General features: G+C 35.2%; 1 protein-coding gene across 2 annotated transcripts; it reads right to left on the bottom strand.

Annotated features, from left to right (window-relative positions):
- Positions 1-345: 345 nt before the first annotated feature.
- Positions 346-25,261, bottom strand: LOC128990467 (DNA-directed RNA polymerase, mitochondrial-like). Of its 2 annotated transcripts, XM_054412838.1 has the most exons (24): positions 25,060-25,261; positions 24,161-24,286; positions 23,318-23,930; positions 22,680-22,800; positions 21,714-21,848; positions 20,919-21,074; positions 19,679-19,843; positions 18,706-18,864; positions 18,024-18,191; positions 16,927-17,015; positions 16,172-16,340; positions 15,849-15,967; positions 13,447-13,662; positions 12,587-12,707; positions 11,422-11,643; positions 10,396-10,557; positions 9,135-9,248; positions 8,327-8,575; positions 7,589-7,748; positions 6,103-6,209; positions 5,563-5,738; positions 3,742-3,913; positions 3,209-3,300; positions 346-2,068 (listed from the first exon to the last, which is right to left on the bottom strand). In XM_054412838.1, the coding sequence occupies exons 1-24, from the start codon at positions 25,172-25,174 to the stop codon at positions 1,939-1,941; spliced, it is 4,056 nt and encodes a 1,351-aa protein (XP_054268813.1). In that variant the 5' UTR covers positions 25,175-25,261; the 3' UTR covers positions 346-1,938. The 2 variants fall into 2 exon arrangements, with proteins under 2 accessions (XP_054268813.1, XP_054268814.1); XM_054412839.1 differs by lacking the exon at positions 24,161-24,286.
- Positions 25,262-25,779: the final 518 nt, after the last annotated feature.

Below are 25,779 nucleotides of genomic sequence, written 5' to 3'. Positions count from 1 at the left end.
AAAGGGTCATCGTTTCTAATAAATGGAAACTTACTATTTACCACAAATTGTGTTAGTTTTAGCTGGAATTAGTTAAACTTTTGCTCTAAAAATTTGTACAATTTCAGTAATTAGAAGCATTTTATACATTTGAGACTTTTTGTACGTTTATTCACACTACTAACTACTACTACTATCTAACGTCCATCTTTTGTTAGATGGAATCATAGGTAGCTCAATGACAAATAACATCTGGGTCTAGTAACGATCTCACTTGGAATTGAACCAGCGACCTTCAGAAATTCACTCGGCTACGCAGACAATTTATTGTGAAAAGTGGTTGATACAAAAAACAAACTGTTGAATTTTACAACAAATTTATTTCATATTTACACAGAATATAAAGCTAATGTGACTAAAAAAAACTATTAATACTATATTATGTACAATTTAATATTTTACAAGATGTATAATGCATGAGTGTTAATGTTATGCATCAACAAGCAATGAACTAAAACTTTGAACATGCAGTGTACTTTAGTAACTACATTGTGGATAATTAGTAGTAATAAAGTAGTGATTATAATTAACTGATAATTATTTGCTGGATTTTATAAATTTTCTTTGCATTAAAAGTTCAAAAAGAAAACTCATTTCTCAATACCGTATTCAAAAACCAAGAGAACAAATTTAATCATTTTATTTGTAATAAAAGAAACACACATATTGCGTACTATACATTGTTTCTGATAAATAAAAAATCTGTAAAAAATACCAGTTAACAATAAGGCACAACAGTAGGTAACACAACTTTTTCTTCTTTAATGTGTTTTTCGAAAAACAATTTGGTATTTTTTTATGAAAGGGTGACTTACAAAGTTAAGTATGCTGTATGTAGGTATGTATAATACATAAAGTATTGTAAAAGTTAGTCACATATTATGAATAAAATTAAAATGATATTCCCAGCTATGATTTGGAACGAAATTGAAAAAAAAAACACATCTAATGATAGCACAGAAATATTCCAAACACTGACAAAATGTTTAGTTTTGCCCTTGCAGGATTGACTTAAATTACTAAATATTAAAATTAATAGACTATAGTCTCTATTGAAAAATAACAATTAAAGGTGCCCATAACTATCAAACTATCAGCTTCTGTCAAAGTACATTAAACTATTACCTTTCATTACTACACCATACAGAATCATAAGAAGAATCTATCATACATTGCAGGAAAAGATCTTACCATAAGGTATGACATGGAAAATAACTAAAGAACAATGCAAATAAATGTCCTAACGGCCATTTACATATGTAATGTACATTGGGAAAGTCTTAATGTCCATTTGGTCTGCAGAAGAGATTATCAGCATTTATTTTAGAACAAATTAAGTGACTAGAATCAGAAACATTTCACATTTATGGTAACTTAACATAAAAAAGTAGGCACCGCTTCAGTAATTTAGTATACTAAAATATTCTAACAACATTGATTTTGGAAAGTTTAAAATTAGATCAATTTTTTCATTGCTTACGCTGAACAATTTGTGTTAAATTTAGAACCAAAGTATGATTCTAGTAAGCTTTTAACATTCTTCTCGTAGCAAATTTTGAAGTTAATTTCATCTAAGATAAGTGAGTTGTTGTTTATTTGTTTTTGAAACGATTACATCCGCAACACAAACATAAAGGGCAGCCCAAATGTTTTCTATTAATTTCTCAAATGTACTTAAAATATGCCAAGTGATGAAATTCTGCAAAATACCTAAACTTAAATAACTGAGATCACTGAAAACCATCAATTAGTTATAACAATCAATACTGTAACTATAATCCCAACTTTTGTTATGTTTGAATCCTCAGAGAAAAACAATTTTGTAGTGTAGTAAAGTGATCCAACAAATTGGTATTGCACTACGACTTAAAGATTTAAACTACCTATTTTATCACAGATTTAACTAAAGAAGTAAATAGAATCCAAGACATTTTCCAGGACAAAAGTTCCTTTCTGAGGCACCTGAGCTAAAACATCATGAAGTTTCTGCTTGGTCTGCGATGATGGGTTGTTTGGTTCATTTCTCTCTCTAAAACATAAAAAAACTGTCACTAATTTGATCAAGCTTCTCTCATTTTTTGTAAGCGATTGCTATGTTCTTTTATTAAACCGTAAACCATATAGAATAAATTGAAGGAATAGAAATGATGACAGATTAAGGAGGAATTGGAGCAAACAGTTAGAAGATTAAATTATAAAATTTCTTTTTATAATTTCAGTGATGAAAAATTGTTTATGTAAATGTCTCCAAATTACTGTTAAGTATCTGAAGGTAAATTATTTTACTTTATGTCACATTGCTAAGGTTTTAGTCCTTATCAAAGTTTCTAAGATCTACTTAAGGTTTGGTTGACAAGAAAGGAAAGGGAAAATACAGGACACAGAAAGGAAAGGACAATGAAAAAAAAAAACACAGGCAAATTCTGTTGCTACGGCTACACTTCACGGGACTTAGATAAGAAATTGCTAGGAACAATTATTTTCTGGATTTTGCGCGTGCAAGAAGTCGAACAATTCCTGACCAACCGCACATAGCATTTAACCAGAAAATTCCTGTTCAAAGTTAGCATAGAATTTTTTTACCTTTGTAGTCCAAGTGTCTCTAGCTAAAAGCTAGACAGAAAGGACATGATACAGGGTAAAATTTAACGCTACGGAAATAAAATGAGGATTCAATGTTCTTTAAAGGATTCACCAGATTCTGTTAGTATTTTGGTGTAACAAGTCCTTCCGTCGTGTGTTGTGTCCTGTTTAGTGTTTCACCTTCAATTTGATAAGACAAAAAGGATTCTCCAAAAACTATAAAATTATTTTTCTTTCTGTGTCCCTTTCCTGTGTAGTGTATCCCGAGCTTCGTATATTGTGTAACTTTGGTGCGTCAATGGGACAATAAGCTGTATGTTAGAACTATGACAATGATGTCTTGGATTCACATTACAGTGTTACCACTAGCTTTTATAAGTTTACTAGTTTCTGAGTGAAAAAGCTCTGCATTTGTCATCTGCTACCTTTCACACAAAGGCCCTGGAATCTTAATGGATGGGCTGATGCAAGATCAAGAGAGGACACCCATATCTTTGAAGCAATCTAAAAAATCAGTCTCCTTATCTTTAAACTTAACACAAGGCACATTTTCAACAATCTAGTAAGATATTACAAAGCTGTTTACCTTTGGTCATAGCCATACTTGTTGAGCATAAACTCGGAGAGTTCTTCCAGTATCGGCTCGGAATGAAGAGCGACAAACTGTTCCCGACATATCTATTGGATAAGGGAATATCTATTAAATGTAGAACTTAAAAAAAATAGGTGAGTTTTAAACCTAACACCATTTTAAAATTACTAAACGATTTAAAATAATGTTAAGTTTTTAAAGTGTAAGTTTTGCAAAAAGATAATGGATACTTAAATGTTAGTACGCTGAGGACATTTTTAACATTTAGGTCCGAATCCTGAATGGTCTAATAGTTCTAGTTTTATAAACCTGCTGTCTTACGTCAAACCTTTTTAGATAGCATCAACAATGGTTAGGCCAGTGTAGAACTAATGAATAGTTGCACAACACATGATAAATATAACTACTATTTTTGGTTGGGTTAAAATTTACTATAGAAGTACAGCGCATAATGTTTTTGAAGGAATAAATTAGAACCATCAATCATTGTTGATAAAGCCGATACTGTTATTTTGATGGCGTATTACCCTATTCATCACGTTGACAGTGCTTGCGTGTGTCCAGTAGCAGTCGTGGACGGAGACGAACGTTATCCCTCTCTGCTCACTGAATATTGACGTCAGCATCATATGACAGGAGTCCAGCGAGTGGATGAAGTTGGGTGGAAAAGCATTCTTTTGTTTCATCACGTTTGGACGTCTGAAAATATGGAATATATAAATGGAGCTTTGTAAAGGTTTACTACGGCAATACTTCTAGCAAGTTTATGATCAAATCAAAATCAAATATTTATTGACACAAAAATAAACATTACATAAAATTCTTACAGCAACTGGTGTCTTATAATTTTTTTTTTTTTTTTAAGAGGTTGGAGGCCTCTTTTAACCTTGCATTTGCCCATCCACATAGACTAACTGCCCGTGCGTGGATCGTATCCAGCAAAGCAAGGGGTGAGCCGGTACAGTAAAAGGTGAACTGTACTAATACAGCTGTTTGACGCTGTTTGCGGCAGTGACCAGGATCCGAACCACGACATTGCTGCTTTGGGCTTTGAAATCCGTGACGCTACCGACTGAGCCACCGATTCACCCATTTCCATTAAAGGAAACCAGCGGATCAAACGTGCGGGATCAAAATCCATGCTACTACCAGCCAACGAGGTGTCAGATACTTCGGCATCAGGAATAAGACAGGGATCTCCATCGTCTTCGTCACTAACTCTGACACTGTCTAGGCACCCCACTTGGCCAGAACAGTCTTAACCCATGCCCATTCTTATCACCTTTATCCCAATCGTCACCAATCCGAGGTCTTGGATAACATCCATACCCAGAAACATATCCGTGGTGAGAGTGGGAACGTACAAGGGGTCTCTATCCACCGTCTTCCCGCAGCTTCTCCTGCTAACCGGAACGAACACTTGACCCTCGACCGTGTCCCATCTGCCATCCTCAGAGGAGCGGGTTTCTTAAAAGGCTCTACCCCCTGACGTTGAAGATGGTCGGCGACTCCTCGCCCAACCAAGCTAGCGACGGACCCAGTGTCCAGTAATGCCTTAATGCTGCCCATCAGCACAACTTCAACAAAGGGCCTTGACTCCGAAATCAGCCGTTCTCCATCTACTTTACCAACCAAGCTGTTTAGTTTTCCGAGCCACTTGGACCACTCTTACGAGGTGGTTCGTTTTGGGTGGCCTTTCCCAGTTGACCTCCTGATGTCTGAGCTGGCCTGCCGTATCCCGGTTGACATCCCCAATGGTTCACTGTCAAACCGGGTTTGCCACATCCATAACAGGAGACGGTCCTTGGCTTAACCCATTCTCGGACAAAGTGACCAGTCACCTAAAATATTTTGCCTTCCCTTTGGACCGTCAGACATATATGCTGTCGCGGGCTGTTGATCACGGACCCGAGTCAACTTCAAAGCTACCCGCCGCCTAAGCAAATCGGCTTCCGGAGATGGTCTCTCGAAAATCCGCTTTTCGACCACAGCAGTTTCAGAGTGATTCTCCACCTTCTATTTACCCACCTAGGCGGCTGCCAAAACCAGCGCTACGTTGGGTAAAGGTGGAGGTCGGAAGGCTGCCTTCTCTCGCAAAACTAGCCTGACTACTAAAACTAGTCTGATTGCTGATTAATATCAGATAAACTGTGTATTGCCAACTTATTTTACCGTTACAAGAATTAAATTGTTGAACAAGCAACAATTTCTTATATTCAGATTACTTTTTGAACAGATTTTTTTTTTTTTTTTAAAGATAAATTTTTTATTTTAACCTCATATAACGTTGAAAAATATGCATTCTAAATATTCGAAATATGTTTGAATTGAAAAGCCAAAATACTCACTCAAACATGTCGATAGGAAAGTATTCCTGCAGATGTCCAAACTTGTTGACACCCATGTCATGTATCTTAGTGTGTCTAGTGTAGTATTGCACTACAGGCAGTCCTAGAGGTGTTACATACTCCATGTTCTGACCACAGATCTGGGAAACTAGCCTGGCACACTCTGTGAACCAGTCCTGTAACATCATATCATATTACTAATACAGTAGCATCTGTAAAATAGCATCACTGAGAAACTAGTCTGGCACACTCTGTAAACAAACCAACAAAATCAAATTGCTGATTGACAAACTAGTGTTGAAGAACATCAGACTAAATTAAAGCCTTCCTGAGATTTCTGATCGAATTTATTTGTCAATACTCATCTTTAAAATATTTTTAGGACTGTACAAACACTCCACAAACAGAATAAATAAAAAAATTAAAATTGTTATAAAAAATGATTACCTGCAAGTTTCTCAGCTTCTGTAAATGAGTTATAGGTATTGAGTTGTTTTTCAGGTGATATAAGTTTAAAAACTGTTCATATTACATATTTACCTGTATTTCCCTCGTAGAATTGAACATTTCCCTGAGACTTTCAAACGTCTTGATGACTAAGTAAGTAGAAGCAGGCCACACAAAGGCCTTGGGAAATGATTCAATATCTGAAATTTAAAGTCAAACATGAAATAGGAAAGTAATTTAGTTCAAAACTATTTCATATTAACTCATATGTCATTTTCATTATGTTTGGACAATTTTATATTTTACAATTCCAAAAATACTTAATCATATTTTATGTTTTTAGGAAAAAGCATTTAGCTTGGATTGAATAAATATATAGGATGGAGAGGACACAACTAACTCACCTGATGAAAGGTTGCAGACGAGTCAAAGAACACATAAAACACACACATAATAATACTTGATATTTCGCCTCTTTCAGAGGCTTCTTCAGAAGTAGGCCTAGATGGTAGTTACAAGAACAACAGTTTAAAATAGGATGACACAGTTTGAATTCAAAATGTCTGACAGGTTGTCCAACTAACACTGCACAAAGCACTAAATACAGGCACATTGCAATATTGTATTTACATATATAATATGTATATTGAAAAGCAAATTAGTTTTGTCCATGAAAATAAATACTTAAGAGTTAGCTGTGAGGGTGAGGATATAAGGATATTATCTAATGTTGAGGTTAGGTGGGCTTCTGGAGTTGGTCACAAACTGGTAAGCTAATTCCCATCTTCTGAGCATTGAACTATTGCATTGGTTCTTTGGCAATGATTTTAGAGCTTTTATGGTGAAACAGTCATCAAATAGAAGTTTGTGGGATAAGGCATGTTGTGCAACTGGTTTTTCTTTGCTAGTTTTAACATCATGTCGATGGCTGTTCGGGTACCTTACTGGCTAAATCTTCGTTTTTATTTATTAGAAAGCTTGAAAATTTACCTGTCTGTGTATTAAGTTTGTAATAATTGTAACAGATGTTATGTGCAATAAACAATTGTCATTTGTCATTGGTAATTTGGCAGGATTTAAACCCGAAACCTCAGGAACTGAAGTCCCCCGCTCTTAACACTAGACCAGCTCGCTCCCCACTTAGCCTAAATATGCTCATGTAGTAAATAAATTATTTAAATACTTCTATAACTCTTTTAAACGTTTCCATAAATTGATTTCTTATACACTTCTACAATTCTTCATCCTCCAAAGAATATTTTTATGGGTTGCAACAAAAAAACTAGGACAATCCCGGTTTTCCGGGACGTTTGGTCACACTAGTCGTGGACAATGACTAGTGGTTGATAAAACACACACACCTCAATGTGATCCTGTCCAAACAATGATGGGAACTGAAACGGTATGAGTGACTGATGAAAACAATACCAAGAGTGTCCAAGAACTACCTTCAACCTATACAGCCTCTCCTGAGTACTATGAGAGTCCTTACTCACAGGGGCTTAGTCCTTACTCTGCCACACCCTGTATGTTTGAGTTTTGATATAAGGGAAAAAATGAGCAAAATGTGAAGTAATACCTTTAAGTTGCTTAGCGATTTGAAGTCTTGCTCCAAAACGAGTTACTCCGTAAACCGTTGTCATAACAGTTTGTTTGATGACTTTCCGACGGACGAAACCATCCAACTCCTTGGCCACAACTACCCCTGCTGCAGCGTCCTTCGCTCTCTCCCGCTCTACCTGTGTGGTAAAGACTATATATTGAAATGCTATATACTTTATCTTTTATACGGAAGCTCTACGGGATTACACATGATCTGTATTATTCCATATGCCTGTATTATCTTGATGATAAGTCAAGTGTAATTTGTTTTCAAAAGTTTAACTACCCTAAACTGTTTTGACTATTTTTGACTATGTAGGCTAGGCTATCTGGACAAAATCAAGGTGTGACTGAATTTCAGGTGAGACAACTACTACGTATCTTAAAATCTAATTTTGTCTCGCTACCCGAAATTTCGTCATACATATATGAAATAACTATCCTAACCTGACCTAAGCAAATTTGCGTTCAAAGGAGTTTGAGGCAGCCAACGGATTACCAGATGAGTAAATGACAAAAACAAATTACTAATCCGAAGCTTTCTGGTAGTTATCTTATTGTGTTACTGGGACCGCAGCTGTGACTAGCAGCAACAAGTTATACAAGGGACCAAACAGAAAGTAAAAAAACCCTGGTGTGACATTTCTGCTTGCAGATGAGTGTTGAGATGTCTGGACAAAGGTATTTTGTAAACGGCAATTAAAGTCCTAGTTACCAAGGCAGCTACGCAGCCGTACACGTCCTGAGGTAGCTCCTGAGGCATGAGGTTGACACTGCAGGCGCCAGCCTCGTCCCGGCCCAGGGCTGCGTAGTGCTGCAGACCATTGCAGCTGCCGTCCTGGTGTACAGGGAAGTGACTGACGTAATGCTGCGGACCTTCTGGGTGACGCACGGCCGCAGCGATGTCTAAACAACTAGCGAGAGTTTGCCACGGACATTCTGACTCCATCCACCACTTGCTGCCCTGCACACACACAAAACAAACACTGGAGATGGTAACTGTTAGTAACAGTAAGTACAATAAGAAAGGAATTATTCTCATTCTTTGGACGGTATTGAAATCTCAAATAACCAGAAAATAGAAATAAGAATGTACATAGAATCAATGAAAAAACTGTGGAACAATTAAACTAATCTCGGATGGATTAAAGAAATAAAAGAAAATATGCCTACAAAGAGGGAAAAACTAAAAAAAGCATAACTGTGACCACCAAACAAGTTATTAATTTCTAGGGGGAAATTTGACATTAACACATATAAAACTGTCTTGTAAAACATATAAAACGAAAGTTGGTTACATAATCATTGAAATAACTTTACACAAGTTATAAGAAAATGTCTAAAATAAACTTTAAAAAATGGTATAATATACAATCACAGCTACAAAGAACATTCACTTTAGGCAGATTAACTACTTGCTAGTATACTCGAGAACAAAATTGCAAAAGATTATCTATTGAATAAAAAACACTACTGTATTAAAAATACAATTATCACATTACAAGAGATAATACACAACTTACAGTCAAAGGTTTGTCGGCCGAGTCTAGTATTTCTGGCATCAGAGTTTCTGCGTATTCCAGTCTAGCCTGGATTGACTCTCGCTTTTTGGTCCCAAGAAGGTTTACTAGGTGAATCTAAAACAAAGGTATTCTTTATTTAGCCTCAAGACATATTACATACCTACACTTGTTCAAGAATGTGAATGGATATAATTTTGCTAGAGGTGCTGATAGTGATTTACTCAACGATCACGTAAAGATAGTTTTTAAGACAAAGTAGAAATCGACGAGTGTATTTACGATTAAACCTTTCAATAAACCTTTCTGCAACTGTTAGTTACCAAATCGTTTAGTTCACCTTCGACAAATGAACATGAATTGTTCGTTAAGCAGATAAGTTGGTGTTTCAAGCATTGCAATTTTACTTTTTTCTCTGAATCCTTGAACCCCATTGGTCTATTACTTTACCACAAGAGTGCAGTAAAAGTAAATATTGTGGTTAAGTGAATTTTTTTTTTCAATTCTAAAAACTGAAAAGGCTTGTTTGTAAAACGGTATCAGGTAAAATATATTTACAGCCTAATTTTGTTATGTTGTGCATGGTAAACTGTGTCAATTCACATTTAGCAGTAAATACTAATAATAACCAAATATGCCTTAAGATGTTTTGTTTTTCTGAAACAGAAAGGACTTAATTATACTCTAGGGCATTTGGACCTAAAATAATGCTAACATCTGAACTATAACTGATAGCTAGGCTGTACATTTTTAAAGTTAATAGATTTAAAAAGTATTATCATTAAAAAGTGTATATAACATTTGTAGACTAATTTTATCAAGGTAAACATTTCATAATTTAAAGAATGGGGAACATACAGATTTCAAATAATTCAATTCGTCAAATATATGTTATCCTGATAAAAACTCTTTCAACCAAATGAATGGGTTCGCAGTCATCCCTGTATGGGAAAGATATAATCCAGAAAAAATTATATTTACTTTCCTTAAAAAAAAACTAAAAAACTTTACACCCTACACACTAATTAAAATGGCTCACTATCACTGACATTATTTTCAACAAAGGGAGAAGGAGCTTAATCAATTAGGTTCATGTTTTCTCCTAAAATAGTACTAAAAGACAATCTTTCTTACAGAAAAAAAAACAAATAATTTAGTAAACTTAGATTATTAGCAAAGTGAAATTTCTTAATGTCTTGTTTTATCAAACTAGTTTCTTACTCCCCAGATAAGCTTTAATGGAAACGCACCAAACCCTTCTCACCTTGAGCCAGTCCAGACCCTGCGGACCCAGTGGTTTGCCCTGAGCGAAGCACAACAGAGACCGAGACATGTCAGCGCCGAGGTGGTTGAGGTGGGGCGGCACGGGGTACACTCTCCCTCGGAAATCCATGTTGTGCGGCAACCAGAATATCTTGTCTCTAAACTGTCAACAAACATAACTTCCATTCATCAACAATTGAGATGGGGCATAACTGGGCATGTTTAAAGCAAATAAAAGTAAAAGGTTGAAAAGAGAGAAATGTTTAAGACCAAGTGTTTATTGAAAAGCACAACAGTCATAAACACGCCGTCAAGTGATTTTTTTCTACCTCGTTTCTTGTTGCTGACATAACTGATGGGTCATAAACAGTTGCTATGGCTTACACAAACAAGTTTATTTTATCCTAATTAAAACTCCTTCAACCAAATAAATTGGCTACAACAATATTTTCCAATAACAGTTGAAATATAGTCTCCAAAGATCCATTTTTTTGTTTTTATAAATCAGTGCCACACACGGTAAAATTTGATTTTGTTTGTCTTTTTAGTAACTACAATACTCCCCATAGTGGAAATTAGGTTTGCTGTAGCGGGGGTATTTTAATTTATTAATTAAACCAGCCTATTGGGCCTAAAATATTTGGCAAACTAATAAATTAAATATTTTTTAAGAGGATTGCAGGCTTACCTTAATAGGAGAGAGTCGACCCTAGTACAAGAAACACTAAACTTAAGAATATTTTGGCCAACATAATGTACAACATCTCTCTGCCCAATTCAAACCTTCCTTTATTTAAAATGTTGTTACAGTAGTGACAACTGAGAACGAAATATTCTAATGTTTATGTATGTATAATGTTTTTGTTTTTTGTGCCATGGACTCTTTTTCACTCAGGTAAGCCTACCATCCTACAAAACAAAGCATTGTGCTCTTTGTTACATTCATAATAACACAAAATAGTTAAACAATATTGAATATTTGAATATTTACAGAAGCTAGACACTGTACAGGCGAGTTAAGACTCACGTGGTTGGCCAGAGATAGTTTATACAAGGCATCACACCACAGACTGTACATCTCTGACCGTTGCCTTCGCAGGGTGATGCGATGTCTGTACGCCTCATACCTCTCCTGTTTATTCATGTCTGCTGTGATCGGCTCTGCCACGGGGCACAGGTAAGACGGAGCAGGTATTTCCAGCTTGGCGGAGCCTCCATTGTTGAACACCTCGATCACAGTGTCCAACACCTTATAAACATTGACACAACTGAGCATATTTTAACCCAAATATGAATAAAGACAGAGAATGAATCATAGAGTGACATGTAGATTTGATTCTGACAAAGACCAGCTGTTCATTTAGCCAACACCTTCAAGGACAGCTGAGTCCGAATCAGCCAAAAAAGCGTCTGGCTTTTTTAAGCATATAACTGGCAACCTTTTGACTCTAAGATGCTTAATATCGGCTTTGAATGTAGAACATATCAGAACAATATCAGCTTCTTTGACAGTTCCTATGAGATACAATTTTTTTATGAAGCTATGTAATAATAGGGGGGATCAAAATTGTTAAGAGGAATTATTTGTTAAAGTTGGATGAGTAGGCTGGAAGTGTTGTAAAACAATAATTTACGGTTTTGCTTAAACCTACAGGTGTAGATGAATCTTGGTTTAAGGCCTCTATACTTAATGTAGGGGACAGTTTTGGGAGTTGCTTGTTGTATTGAAGAACAGAGTCCTGTTGGAAGAGATGATAAACCAAGAATTTTGGCGTTTGGTTTAGGAAAGGCAGTCTTTAAGATTTCAAAATTAGGATTTAGGGCCTAGATGATTTTTATAAATTGAGATTTTTACTTAGTCTATAATTCATAACATCTTGCTCGTTACTCAGCATTTTGGTGTATATTTTCCTTTTGTATTCATTGCATTAGATTTAACAAGATTCCTTAACAGAGTTTTGAGTTCTCCTCACCTACATCACCCCCGTAACTGTGGATTTTAAACCTCCACTGCAGTGTTTACACACATCATAACTTCATAACTGATCATGGGGTTGTAAAATAAACATTTCTGATACATCCCTGACCAAGGCTATCAAAATGACCAAATCGACCAAAGATATGGAACTGCAAAATCTCTAACATCGACAACAGTTTTGCTTCGACACAGAATATGTCTATGAACTGTTTACCGGTTTGTTAACCCTCCAAGGTATGGAGCCGAGCTGATTGAGAGAGTCCAGGGGGGGAAACAGCTGTTGTGCAGACGCCTCCTTCAGCCTCTGTCTTTGCTGCAGAGCTTGGCCCGGGAGTCTACAACATATGAAAAGATACTTTCAAAGTCAAAGTCAAAGTCATATGAATGGAGATAAGTGTATGATGAGTGTAATCTTGTACAAGTATCTTGTAACTATCTAAGTGTAAGTATCTTGTAAGTATCTTGCAGTATCTTGTAATCTTGTAACTGACTAAGACCGACATGTTCCTTAGACAGGACTGTTAATTAATAATACAGCCAATGGCAACTAAGGGGCCTACAGTTTATAAAGTGGAATCCGAACCACATTTTTGCATTGTTATTTACAAATTGGTCTAATTATCAGGATAGTACTGCGGATAGTCGTAGTACAACATAAACGCAGATTACTTGCCAACGTGTACACAGAAAATATTGAACTTGCTGCAAATTTCAAACCTTTGATTTAGAAAATATTCTTACAAAACCCCCAAGATATATAATTCTAACAAAATCACTGAAATACATCTGTAAAAGTACAAATTACAAACTTGTTATCTTTTATTTCCGCACCAACAACTTCTGTTTATTTATTGTTTTGCCACATAGTTTAATGTGACTTGTGTAAGACAGTCATGTTGTTGCTGTATCACCCAGATAGCAGTCCAACCCCTAAAATATTTCTAGACAACCAGGAAACTAATTAGTTTAAGAAACTTACCCAAAAATAAAGAGACTCTAAGAATTGATAACTATAGGCCTACAAGATGCAGGATATTGTGTATGACCTTGAATCAAAAGCGAACTGATTCGTACCTGATAATGTCAGTCTTGGCTGTAAGGTAACCTCCAAACTTGTGGTTTACCCACGGCAGTGGTGGTGACAACATCGGCACTTGAGTTATGTCAAACATTATGTGTTCCTCAGCAGCAGACCGAAACAGCTTAGAGATCACCGGGTGAGGTTTGATTTCTTCCACTTTCTTCACTCCTTGATGCCGATACACTCTGTAGAAGGCTGGTAACTTGTGCCTACAACATTTATAGAGTAAATGCCTACTTAGGCATATTCAATCATCAGGCATAACCCTAAAGCCTTGAGGCCATTAGGTAGGCAGGTTACTTGCATCTACTGTTCAAGTAACCTGACGCAGGTCACCCACCGACTAGCTACATGTAAACACGGATTAAGAATGTGCCTCCTAGGCAGCATATGCAGGCAATCGTTCACTGAGGATGGCATATTTGTATATATTAGCAATGCATTATCCTAGCAATCAATTTATTTAACGGTGCTCATTAAACCAGCATTTTCAGTTATCTTGCACTACTGATGTCCTGAACATGCTGGATTAGCCAGTATCTACTGTTAATCTAAAGGTTTTACCCTGAAAAATTATATGGGATACACGGCTGGAGTTGTAAGAATCGCATGCTTATTTGAATGAGAAAAAGTACATTCTGGCATTGGAAATAATAATTAGCACATGCTTAGAGTGTATATATTTAGCTGTCACTGAAAACTTCAACAACCAAGGTAGAATTTAATAGTTCCAAAATAAAATAAAAGTTTTAATGCTGACTCAAAAGATTTGTCATATGAGTGTTGCCAATTTGTGCATGTGCCCACAGTAAACTACTAAATTCAGACTGATGATCTTGACGACCAATCCAAATTTTGAAAATTAAAATATTCCAAGTGAAATTTAAAGAAAGAATAGTAGCAAACAACTGTTGCTGCCACACTGTGTCAACATTTTAGAGCAATTCTCTCATGACACAGTTATACTTATGATACTACTAGCTGTAACCCGCGGGCTTTGCCCCGTTTAACTTCTTAATTTTCAAGATTATCTCGTTCGCATGGCTCAATCACGTCCTGGTTGAAGTTTGTTCGTTACGCTCACTCACCTTTAGGTTGGAGCTCGTTCGCTACGCTCACTTGCCTTCAGGTTAGCTCGTTCGCTACGCTAACTCGCCTCCAGGTTGAAGTTCGTTCGCTACGCTCACTCACCTTTTGGTTGCAAATTAGCTGTTGTCATAAATGTAAAACAAATAATAGTGCTGCACCCTGTTGGTAATCCTTGTAACTGTAATGCTATGAACATCATAGAACAGAACCAACTTGTTTAATTGAAACAGCTGTTAAGATTCAATAATTCTATTTCTCATAAGGTTAACATGGGAAACTCCAGAGCCACTGGGGCGGAGCCCGAAAGGATTTTTGAAATAAGAATATGCCTATATGTTAATCGGGAATGTGAGCTATAATCATGCCAAATTTCAGCCCAATCCGACCAGTATTTTTCGCGGTCACTTGTCACAAACATACATCCATACATACATCCAAACTTTCTCATTTATAATATTAGTAGGACAACTCACAATAATTAGTTGGCCTATCAGTACCACAATAACCCATAATAACAATAATAACAATAACCATAATAACCCGGGCATGAAAATTCACTACCTTAAGAATTCTAGAGGTGAACCTAAATCAGTAAAATAGAGTGTCTACGGCCATCAGAATGCTGAAAATTACACATAAATTGATGTCTCAGAACCAACAAGTGGCTGGTTAAAGGTTTCTGCATTTAGTTAATCAATTTAACAGTTAATTTAAAAATTATATTTACTTTGACTGAGTAATACTCAAATAAATCGAGGGTAAATATGGTTTGAGGCATAAAGAAAGACAGGATTAATCACCATACAAATTATTCTCCTTATGTGCTATATCAAAGATAAGAGTTGTTTAATACTTAATACTTTTTAATGAAATGGCAACCATACAAAGTAGGTATTTTAAGCCAAGTATGAATGGAGATGAGTTTAGGACGAGTGGCGCGATCTTGTAGTCTTGTTAGTGACTAAGGCCGACATTCCTTAGACACAGCTGTTAATTAATAGCCCAAACAGCTAATGGCAACTAAGGGACCTACAGTTTATAGTGGAATCCGAACCACATTTTTGCCTTGGTATATACGAATTAGTCTAATTTTCAGGATAGTACTGCAGATAGTCGTAGTACGGTAATCACTCGTGTGGACGTTAATCCACAAGCCATTAGGCACAATGACTCAAATTTCAAATACAGCTTTAATATTGTTGAGTTTGTCAATGATCCAATTATTAATATTATGATAATTAATATAATGATTATTATTATTTCTACAGTATTGAGTACTAAAATCCAACCATAAATGGACACTTACTCTTTGTTGTTTTTGTTGAGAATATTGACATCAATTTTGACATCTCCCACAATGATGTTGTAAAGGAATTTTCCGATCCCCAGCAAGGCAGTATTAGGCCAAAAGCCATTGCCAATGGACTAGGACAAAACACTTCATTAGGCCAAAACTAAACTACAGTACTCTCATTTACAAAGCTGTGAGTGAAGTTTCAATCTACTATATATTTTTCACTAATATAAACTGTATACACAATTTTAAATTGTATAGGACAGAACCTAACAAATACTACATACACATGTTGATTATATAGGAAACAATCTCACAGAGGTATGTAAACTTACTATCGTGGGGCCTTTTTGATGTTCATGTACCAGTTGTAGCCACTCCTGTCGACCGTTCAAACTTCTGCCGTTCCTTGTTGAAGGGTCTAAATACCAATCGAGGTATTTGTCATACAGCAACTTTGTCTTATCAATGATCCCCTGGTTTTTCTTAAATTTGAACACGTATCTGAAACATAAGGGAGTTATTTGAAAATTGTAAATTCAAGATCTTGCTTAAGCTCTTCTTTTAAGTCTCCAACTTTTAATACTTTGCGTAACTAATTTTCTGTTAACACCTTAACTGCTCTACTTTCTTTACGGTAAACCCATCAAAACCATGATGCGTATTAAATAATTGGAAACAAAGACATCAATAATTTTTCAAAAAACCCTCAACATACCACTATTGTTGATTAATTTTAAGCATTGAAATAATTTTAAACCAGAGACTACGCAGTAGGTAGTTAGGAAAAAATCAATCGGGCGATTGAATTGGGTTGGGGGGGGGGGGGGGGGTTCATTAAGTTTGTAAGTGATCAACAGTGTTGAATTTAATTTTGAAGTAAAATCTTAAGAGAAGCTCCAGCAAAAAATAATAAATTAACATTGTGAATTAATCATAGTTATGAACACCTATTTAGTTGAGATGCCTAAAACTAAAGAAAGTCTCATTTAATTGTCTTTGTTACAACTTCTGTTAATAGTAAGCACTTTTTTTCTGCTTCAAATGTACTGACTTGATAGTTTTAACATAGTTTGTAGCATGTCCTCACCTATTTCTCACTTCTTCCCCCAGACCTCTGTACAGCATGTAAGTAGAGGGACTGAAGGTTTCTGATCCCTCTGCCAAACGGGTTATTTCCTAAAACAAATTGGTATACAATGTTTGAATGTTACAAAATCATCACCATAGGCTAAGAATTCAACTGATCTGCTTATTCATCACATCATAATATATAAAATTAAAACAAGTTCAAAATTTAACTCAAAATGTTTTTTAATCGGAAATGCATTTTACTCTTTTGAAGAGTTGTACGGTTTAAATGATGTGAATGCTGATCCTACATAACTGTCAATTTCACAACTGAACAATTCAATGCAATGTACTGAGTTAGATTAAGGAACTGTGACGCTATTTATTGTATTGCTGTACATGAAACAAATAAAGAAGTTTTGAATTGAATTGATGAAATCAAAATTGTTTCTATTGGGTAGTCTTTGGGTCTTAAACCCGTTGGAGTAACAAACACTACAGGCCTGCCACATGTGTGCGTAAATGCATTTTTTCAAACCTCTTCCTAAAAAAAATCTGTTCGGATGGTTGCCTGAGGAAAACTCACGCATTCGCAGTGCTAAGCATAGGCAGGCATGCAATCATAAGAAATCTCTAAGTGTTAACCTAGAGAGAGCTATTTGGCTCTTACAGCTGTTTCCTTTATGGTTACTTTATTAATTTTGCAGAAATAATGTGAGGTAATACAATTTTTAAATGCCAACAATTTTTTCTGACTTTAATTAGTACAAATGGGGGTCATATTTCAAGGTGTCTGATTGAAGTGGAATCTAAAGTATAGATTAGATGGATGTAATCTTAATGTGTACACATGGGAGCGAGCTGGTCAAGTGGTAGAGCATGGTAATTTGGTCCCAGGTTTACATTCTGCCAATCACCAATAGGCCTAGATTTTATCTAAGTAATAATGGCACGAACCTCTAGGCCTAGCCTGAGAAACGTGTAAAAAGATTCTGAACTAGAACCTAGGGCGATACGAGTATTAAGGTGGGGCAGAAAATTGTATAGCCTACATACATTGTTGATTTACTGATCTAATTTGATTAATAACTAGAAAAAAATTTATTGAAAACTTACATTCAACATTATCTCCACGTAGCTATCCCGATGTAGCACTTTCATGTAGGGAAGTAAACTGACGCTGTGTCGAGATCTCTTACCCATTTCCAAAACAGCAAAATCTCTGTCAAAACCTTGCCTCAGATCTTTCACCCATGATGTTCTCATCGTTTCTAGTTTTTCTCGCTGAAATAATGAATCAGTCTAAAAAGTTTGTAATAGAAACAAATATGCAAATGTTTACTTTGCTATGTTGTATTCTTAATGTTCCTGTGGCTTTTTGGTAAAATAAGTTTTGGTAATGTATTGATGTTTTCTATCTCCAAGGATGGCAGTGTAGGTAATACAAATTTATTTATTTATAGTTGTAAACAAACACCAATTCAAAAGTGAAACGGTCATTTAACATTTTATCAAATACAGTGCCAGTGACCAGTTTAAGAGGAAATTCATTAGTTTTTTTATGGTTCAAAACTGGCCCCAGCTGTCTTTGATTATTGGGCTTTTAATAAACAATTCTGACTAATGAAACAGCTGATCAGTAACAAAGATACATTGATCATCTCACTCTGCATTCAAATTTTTTAAATGGCATCGGTATCAAGAATCAATTTATCAGGTTTCAGTATCGGTATCGAGAATTCATAAATTTTGTATTGACACATTCTGTCAAAAAGGAAATAACAAAAACAGTACTTACATAAACCTTCAAGTTTTCTTCTGATTCAAGTCTTTTTTCAATGGATTTTACTTTAATTTTGTGGGCAAATTCATTGTTTAACTGTTCTTCTGCAAATGATTGTAAGTCCTCCTTGCTAAACATACCCTCCACTTGTGATTGAAGGTGTGGATTCTTCCCCTGAAACATAATAAGTATAATAGGTTACAAACATTGTTTAAAAAGGCCTTCTTATGCATGGGTTACCTGATAACAGAGTTATGCCCATGTTGTATCCTAATGGCTTTCCTGAATGTGTCCATGAAAGAAAGGCAGTGTATGTAATAGTCCTTATAGGTATGGAACTTTTTGCCATAGGCCCTATGGAAAATAAATTCTAATGAAAATGTCTGGTAATGCCCTCATAATATTAAACTTCTTAATCTAGATTGTCTATTTGTCAAATAACCTAAATGAATGGTTCAAACAAATATTATCCTCCAAATCAATAAATTTCCAACATTTGCACTAAAAGTAAAAAGTTTCTAAAGACATTAAATAGGATTATAATAAATAAAATGTGTGTTCCAGCATTATTCCACTTATACAGTTAACATTTACAAGACAGTAAATATAAAATATGTTACATCGATTTGACCAGTCACATCATTCATCATCAGGCACAATCAGAGACTGAAAAAATACAATTGGTGTCCTTGCTTGGATATGATTGGTGGCTGAAAGTTTCCTAAACGAACTCTGATAATTTCTGGTGGAATTAAAGTTGATTTGTTCATTTATAACTCAGTCTCTTTTCTTTTCACAATTAATTGTCTTTATAAGTATACAGTTCTACCCAAGCATTCATTACAATTGATTTTATAAATATCTTGCGCATAAGCAAGTCATCTTGGAATCTCAACTGACTACACTGTTCTTGGTTTTACTTGTGCTAAAACAAATTCCATGAAAACTGCGATAAAAAAGATTTCAGGTGTAAAATGTCTTAGCCTACCTGTAGATCATTGATGTCCTGAAGTAGCGCACACGAGTAGCAGATAGAGGGAGGAGGGACGACGGGTTTAAATCCAGGGTCCACTTCTTGAATGGCTTTCAATATTACTTCCCTCTGGTTTCCAAGGAAGGTGCAGTTTACAAAAATGTCATTTAACTGGTATCCCTGCAAAAAATATAACGGATTGGATAATAATCAGATAGCTTTATTGTCGTTGACGATTTTACGTATAACATTTGTTAAGATAATACAAAAAAAAATATATTTACAAAATCAAAACTAATAGGGGTGTTTAACTTCCCATAGCCACTAATGAGATTTAGACTCAGTGTTGCCAGGTGTACGATAATTATCGTATTTGTACGATTATTTTGCTCCTTCCCTATAAAAAATAATTTTGAAAAATTTAATTTTGACGTTGTGTACAATTTTTTGTCATAATGTACGATTATTTTTTGGGGGCTAGAAAATAAACTATTTCATATTGATTATTATACATTTAAACACGTTTCCCACTTTTAATATATGGAAAAACTGTAACATCACTTCGTTGCTGTTCGATCTGGCAACCTTGCAAAGGCATCAGCTGTGTTAGAGAGGGCCCATTGGCTACCAACTTAAGTGTTTATAGGAGAATTTTGAGAGAAGTTGGCCGCCATTTGTACTAGGGGTAGATTACGTTGTACCTTCAATTAATTATTGTACTCAGTACATTTTCAGTAGGGGAATGAAATAAAGCAATGAGCTGGTTGATTTTTCCAGTTGAGAACCAAAATACCATAATTTTACAGCGTTTCAATTTTTTTCTAGCAGAGATGCAGATTCCGTGTGTGTGTGATAGTGTGCTGCCTCCGGAAGAATTTATATTTTTCATTTTTCTAGCTCAGTGGTAGGCTGGTAGAGCAAAAACGGTGGGCAGCAGAGACAAATAGAGTAAAATTTCGGCCATTCAATCATCGACTTGCTTGTTTTACATTATAATAATTTATTATAAAAGAAAATTGTGTGTACGATAATTTTGCCCCAAAAACGATAATTTTGGACTGCTTGTACGATAATTTACGCCGGCGAATCTGGCAACACTGTTTAGACTTAACCCTGCTGATGTTACTACTAGAGAAATCACACTCGTGCAATTTATTTTTAAAAACACTTCTCAATTTATCAGATTATTATTATTTAATTTTATTTACTCTAAGATCTAGGTTTAAAAAATAGCAAATAAAATATTTCATCTCACCTTTTCTTGTAGCGCTTCTATGATTTCTGGCACATGCTCTCTGTATTTCTCTGATTTTGCGGCACACTCAAGTTTAATAGCATACATATTCAAAGTCGGCTTCAATCCACATTGTACGGATATGTTCCAAACCTCATTCAATTTGTTGAAGTAAGCCTGTTGGAGATCAAAACAAGTTCAAAAAATTTATTTTGCAAATTTATCACAAAAATTAATTTACTAATACGGAATTGTAGAAAGGAATTTGAGTTCGGCTAGCTTGCCTGAGCATATTAGTCAAGAGGGGTTGATGTGTGCAAAACATGTGTAAAGGAGAGAAGAATTTATTCCTGGGACACCCAAAAAGAAGAAAACCACTAGGTAGATCAAGAATTAGATGAAGGACAAAGTCCAAAAGGTCTTTAATTGACTAGGGACTAAACTTTAAACTGCAGAAGGTACAGCAGAATCTAAAGGCATTGTCGGAGGGCCAAACTCTCACTGAAGTTTCAATCCAAGGAGGTGATGAAGTAGGAGTGATTTTTTTGTATACATTGTAACTAGATTTAACTAAGAGTTTGTTATAGCTGATGCCAATTAGGATAACTAATTGCACCTATTATATATTCACTCAATTTTATGACTGGATATCATGAAATTTTTAGCGAGTTTATATCAAAAATTAATTAAAAGTAGGTCCTAACAACATTATGGATTACCAAAAACTCCTATTATTGGTGCGTTCTGCTAAACGTTGCTAACACAAACACAAATTTAGACTACTTTGGTCTCATTGATGCAGTTGTATTTATTTACCTTTGACGCAAACCCTTGCATCAAAACTTCAAAAATCCTTATGTCTGTGATTTTTGGGTGTTTCTGAGAAATCCGGCTGCGATGCTTGTAGTAATGGAGAGTGGCCAGACCTCGGGCTAAGTAGTTGCAGCTGACCTGAGAAAACATTTTAGTTTGCTAAAAAGAACACAATGTAAGAGGCATATTACTTTACAAAGGAGTGAAACAAAACTAGAGGGCAACAGACCGAAAGGATTCACTTTCCTTAAAAACCTTATTGCATGATATTGTTTGATTGCAAACGTTGTATTGTTTAACAAACACTCAACTAAAAAAAGGTTTGTGATTCCTTGTTTAAGTTTACTATTAGGCAATATCACTATCATTTGTGTGCATCTTAATTCAATAAATGTCGAACTCTTAGTGTAAATCATGACCTTAACTCAACCTCTTTTTAAAATACCCCAGCCGCGGCAAACCTGCAAACCGCATCGAATATCAATTTGTCTGATTGGATTGTACTATAAAATATTTTTATAAGCAAGACATATTTATTCCCCATTTAAATAACATTAGTATTTAACGAGTGCTTAGGTTTGCTGCTACGAGTAAGGTAAAAAGCGGTTTTTTTACCAAATGTTAATAGTATAGGATGAAATAAATTTAATGAATTTGCCAAATTTTATCAACACCGGTAATTTATAAACAAGTAGACTACAAATGTTTTCTTTTTCTCCATAACAATAACATGTAAATTAACATAGTACGCCTAAAGTTTTTTTGGAATTTTCTCCATTAGGCTACCTTTAACTGTACAACAGCACTTCAATATACAAAATTACTTATTTTTTTAAGCTCTACATGGTGGTTTCAATTAAAATTTGGCATTTCAGTGTTTTAAGGGATAAACAAATTTTTTTTAAATTTGGAAAATGTCAAAACCCCGATCGTATCACTCGATTTTCCTGGATTATTTAGGATACTTACACAAAGTTTCAAGTACGAGAGAAGAGTAGTATTAAATGCTTGCTCTCTTGCTTTTTTCTCGAGCAGTGAAAACTTCTCTTTGGCAAGTTTTTCTTTGGTAACAGCCAATGAAGGTTTTTTCCTGGAATATCAGGTGCTGTGTTAAATATTTGTGTATGTACTTTGAATTTTAACAGTTAGTTTTAAAAAGGTCACTATAAGGTAGCCTATGCAAGAAATTAGTATCAGGCAAAATGGCAGTACAAAATGTTCACAAGACAATGAATTTATTTGATATATACATCTTCAGAAGAAAGTATTAGAATCCATTACTTTTTCTGATTAGTAGACTGAGTTTCATGAGTTCTACGGATCGATGTCTGTCTGTATGCGTTTGTGTTTTAATCCAAAAAGCCATAGCCTAATAGAAATATTTTAATGGGATGACGTAATTTCATTGGTGATACACTTCTTCTCATATCATGACATAACATAAAGTGTAGCAAATTTATGTGGATTGAAAAGAAGGCTACGGGTTTTTATCAAATAGCCATTGACACCTTTTTTAACGACTATTTGTGTTATATTTGCTGACTGACAAGCTGCTGTAATGTACTCTAATAAAATAAAATAATAATATGCTAGGCCTTAAATCAAACCTTTTTTCTTGCTTGAGAGTTGACGACAGGATGCAGTTTTCAGGCGTATCAGATCCTATGTTCTCCAGATCCTCGTTATGAAGCTCGTGATCATATTCTTCTGCGAGGTCTTGTGTAACAAAGTTCGATGGAGGTACAGAGAGGCTACCAACTTCTATGGGATCATTAAAAGAATCAAGGTGTTCATGCAATTCCTTCTCTAATTCCTTCACAACAACATCGTTTTTTTTATGAACATGTTTGGTAATTGTTGATTGATTTTTTGGCAAGTCATCTTTTGAGGGATATTTTTGACAGTCATCTCTTTTTTGGGTTATAACAGTTCCTGCCGTAGGAACTTCAGGAGCTTTCATGGATACACTTAAACTGGAATTCAAATTTTCATCAGATGAATTAATTATCGATCCAAGTGGGATACTACAAATAGGCATTGCATTGTTGCCTTTGTCATTTGCTTGATCTTTGAGTACCGGTAGATGTTTATTTTTTATTTTGTGCAAATGGTCCAACTCAATACCTGGACTTTTTGCAATTCTTGAAACATCACCGGGTTTTAGTTTTCTTACGGATGCTCTGGTTTCACTGACAACAGCTTTTGAACAATCGCCATAAACTGAAAATAATAATAAAAGTGTAAATTAAAGAGGATGAAAATCATGCATAAATTGCACAGCTAATTGAAATAAATCTAACAAATCTTTATCTTTATGTCAGAAGATAAAAATATGTTAAAGCAGGTTTTATATTAGAAGCATAGGCATGCGTTTCCCGAATGACAACCAATGAGCTAGCAAATTTATGACCTATTTTTAAGACAAATAATATGTCAAATTTTTGACTAACCTTCTAAAAGTTCTGTAAAATAACGTTTATTTTTTTGGAAACGTTTCCTCTTGACCCTTTCTTTGTTGCATCTTAAATCAGCGTCAGTATTTTGGTACCTTGCAAACTGAGTATTTGTTGTTTTACCTATGAAAGTACAAATGATCAAAATGTTTGGTTGTATGCACGGTAAAGTGAACCATGAACGTACATATGCAAACACAAACAATGAAGGGAAAATCCAAAACTTTTTACCAATACCGAGCTCCCAGCTTAGGGCCTAATTGAGATGATAGGAGCTTCCTATACTTGTTGTAGCCTATTTGTTTAATCAGCAAACTCCACATTAAAAATAATGCAGCTGAACTGTAAGTCAAAGAAGCAGACAAGGAAAGTGTAAGTTATATAGCCTATAACAAACCATAGGCCTATCTTAACCTAGGCTACAGATGAATTACGGATTATATCCATCATTCAAGTTTATGTGAAGAATGGAGTAGGCATTGCTAGTTGTTTGGATAACCGGTAGTCTTGTTTAAGTTTGATATTGAGTTAGGCTGATGTCATTTTAGTAAGGTGAATGGTCCAAATTCTTAACATTAACTGATCTACGCTAATTGATATTAGCGTAGCCCAATTAAGAAACTGTACCCCTAATAGCTGGTGTACTTGAATTTATCAATAGTTTATTCATACTGTAGGCTTACTTGGGAGATAGGATGTAATAACATCAAAGATTGTAGACAATAAATAAATTAAATAAAACGTTTACAGTCTTAGCCAATGGTTAAAATTGGAACTCAAGAATACAGTCTTTACCAGGAGCCTTACCAGTCCATAAAAGACACGAATAACTATGTGACAAATATGTAACAATGAAAAATATGATTTTTCTCATATAGTGCATGCTCTCTACTTACATTGAAGGTTATGGGTTGCCGTCACATCGTTGATTCTACAAAAAGCACACAATTTCGTGGAAATCGTTTGGGGTCGAGAAATTCGGAAACTAGGAAACTTCACAATACGATACATTTAATTATATTTTAAGACCGATTTATATTAAAACAAAGACAAAGTCTGGTCAAAAATATTTAGGTTACATTATCACTATACTGCTTACTGCTAACAGCAAACAGCAAACAGCGAGCGAGAGCGAATAGCGGGTAGCGGACAGCAGTCAAGATGTATGGAGTAAAAGAGGTGGGCCAGACAGAGCGGACTGCACGTGAAGACGTCACTGAAGTCCCGGCTGCCAAGATGTAGTACTTTCTTTTACTCCATACATCTTGAGTTGTCACGACGATTGTAAGATCAAGGCAGAAGAAAAATACGAAGTGACTATTCGCACGTCAAGATGACGTCACAACCCATTCCCGTTGCAGTTCTTGTATTACAAAATAATGACAAGGGAACAGTTACATAACATTTTTCTAGAAAGAAGCCATTTTGAATTACTTAATACTTAGGCCTACTCTCCTAAATTTCGGTAAAGATGGAGTTTAATTTAAAATTTTGCTATTTTGAAGCGTTAAAAGAATTGATTTCAAAAAAGAAAAAGACGAGCATATTCAGTTAAGAATTGAACGTTCTATAACAGTTGATGGAGCGAAAGAGAAGTGGCTATGATTTTTACACGT

Source organism: Macrosteles quadrilineatus, unplaced genomic scaffold, assembly GCF_028750875.1.
Source record: "Macrosteles quadrilineatus isolate MER2022 unplaced genomic scaffold, UCM_ALF_1.0 Scaffold_3__2_contigs__length_128488019, whole genome shotgun sequence".
NCBI classification, from domain to species: Eukaryota; Metazoa; Arthropoda; class Insecta; order Hemiptera; family Cicadellidae; genus Macrosteles; species Macrosteles quadrilineatus.
The sequence above is the reverse complement of the archived record's forward strand: the minus strand, read 5'-3'. Positions and strand labels throughout refer to the sequence as shown.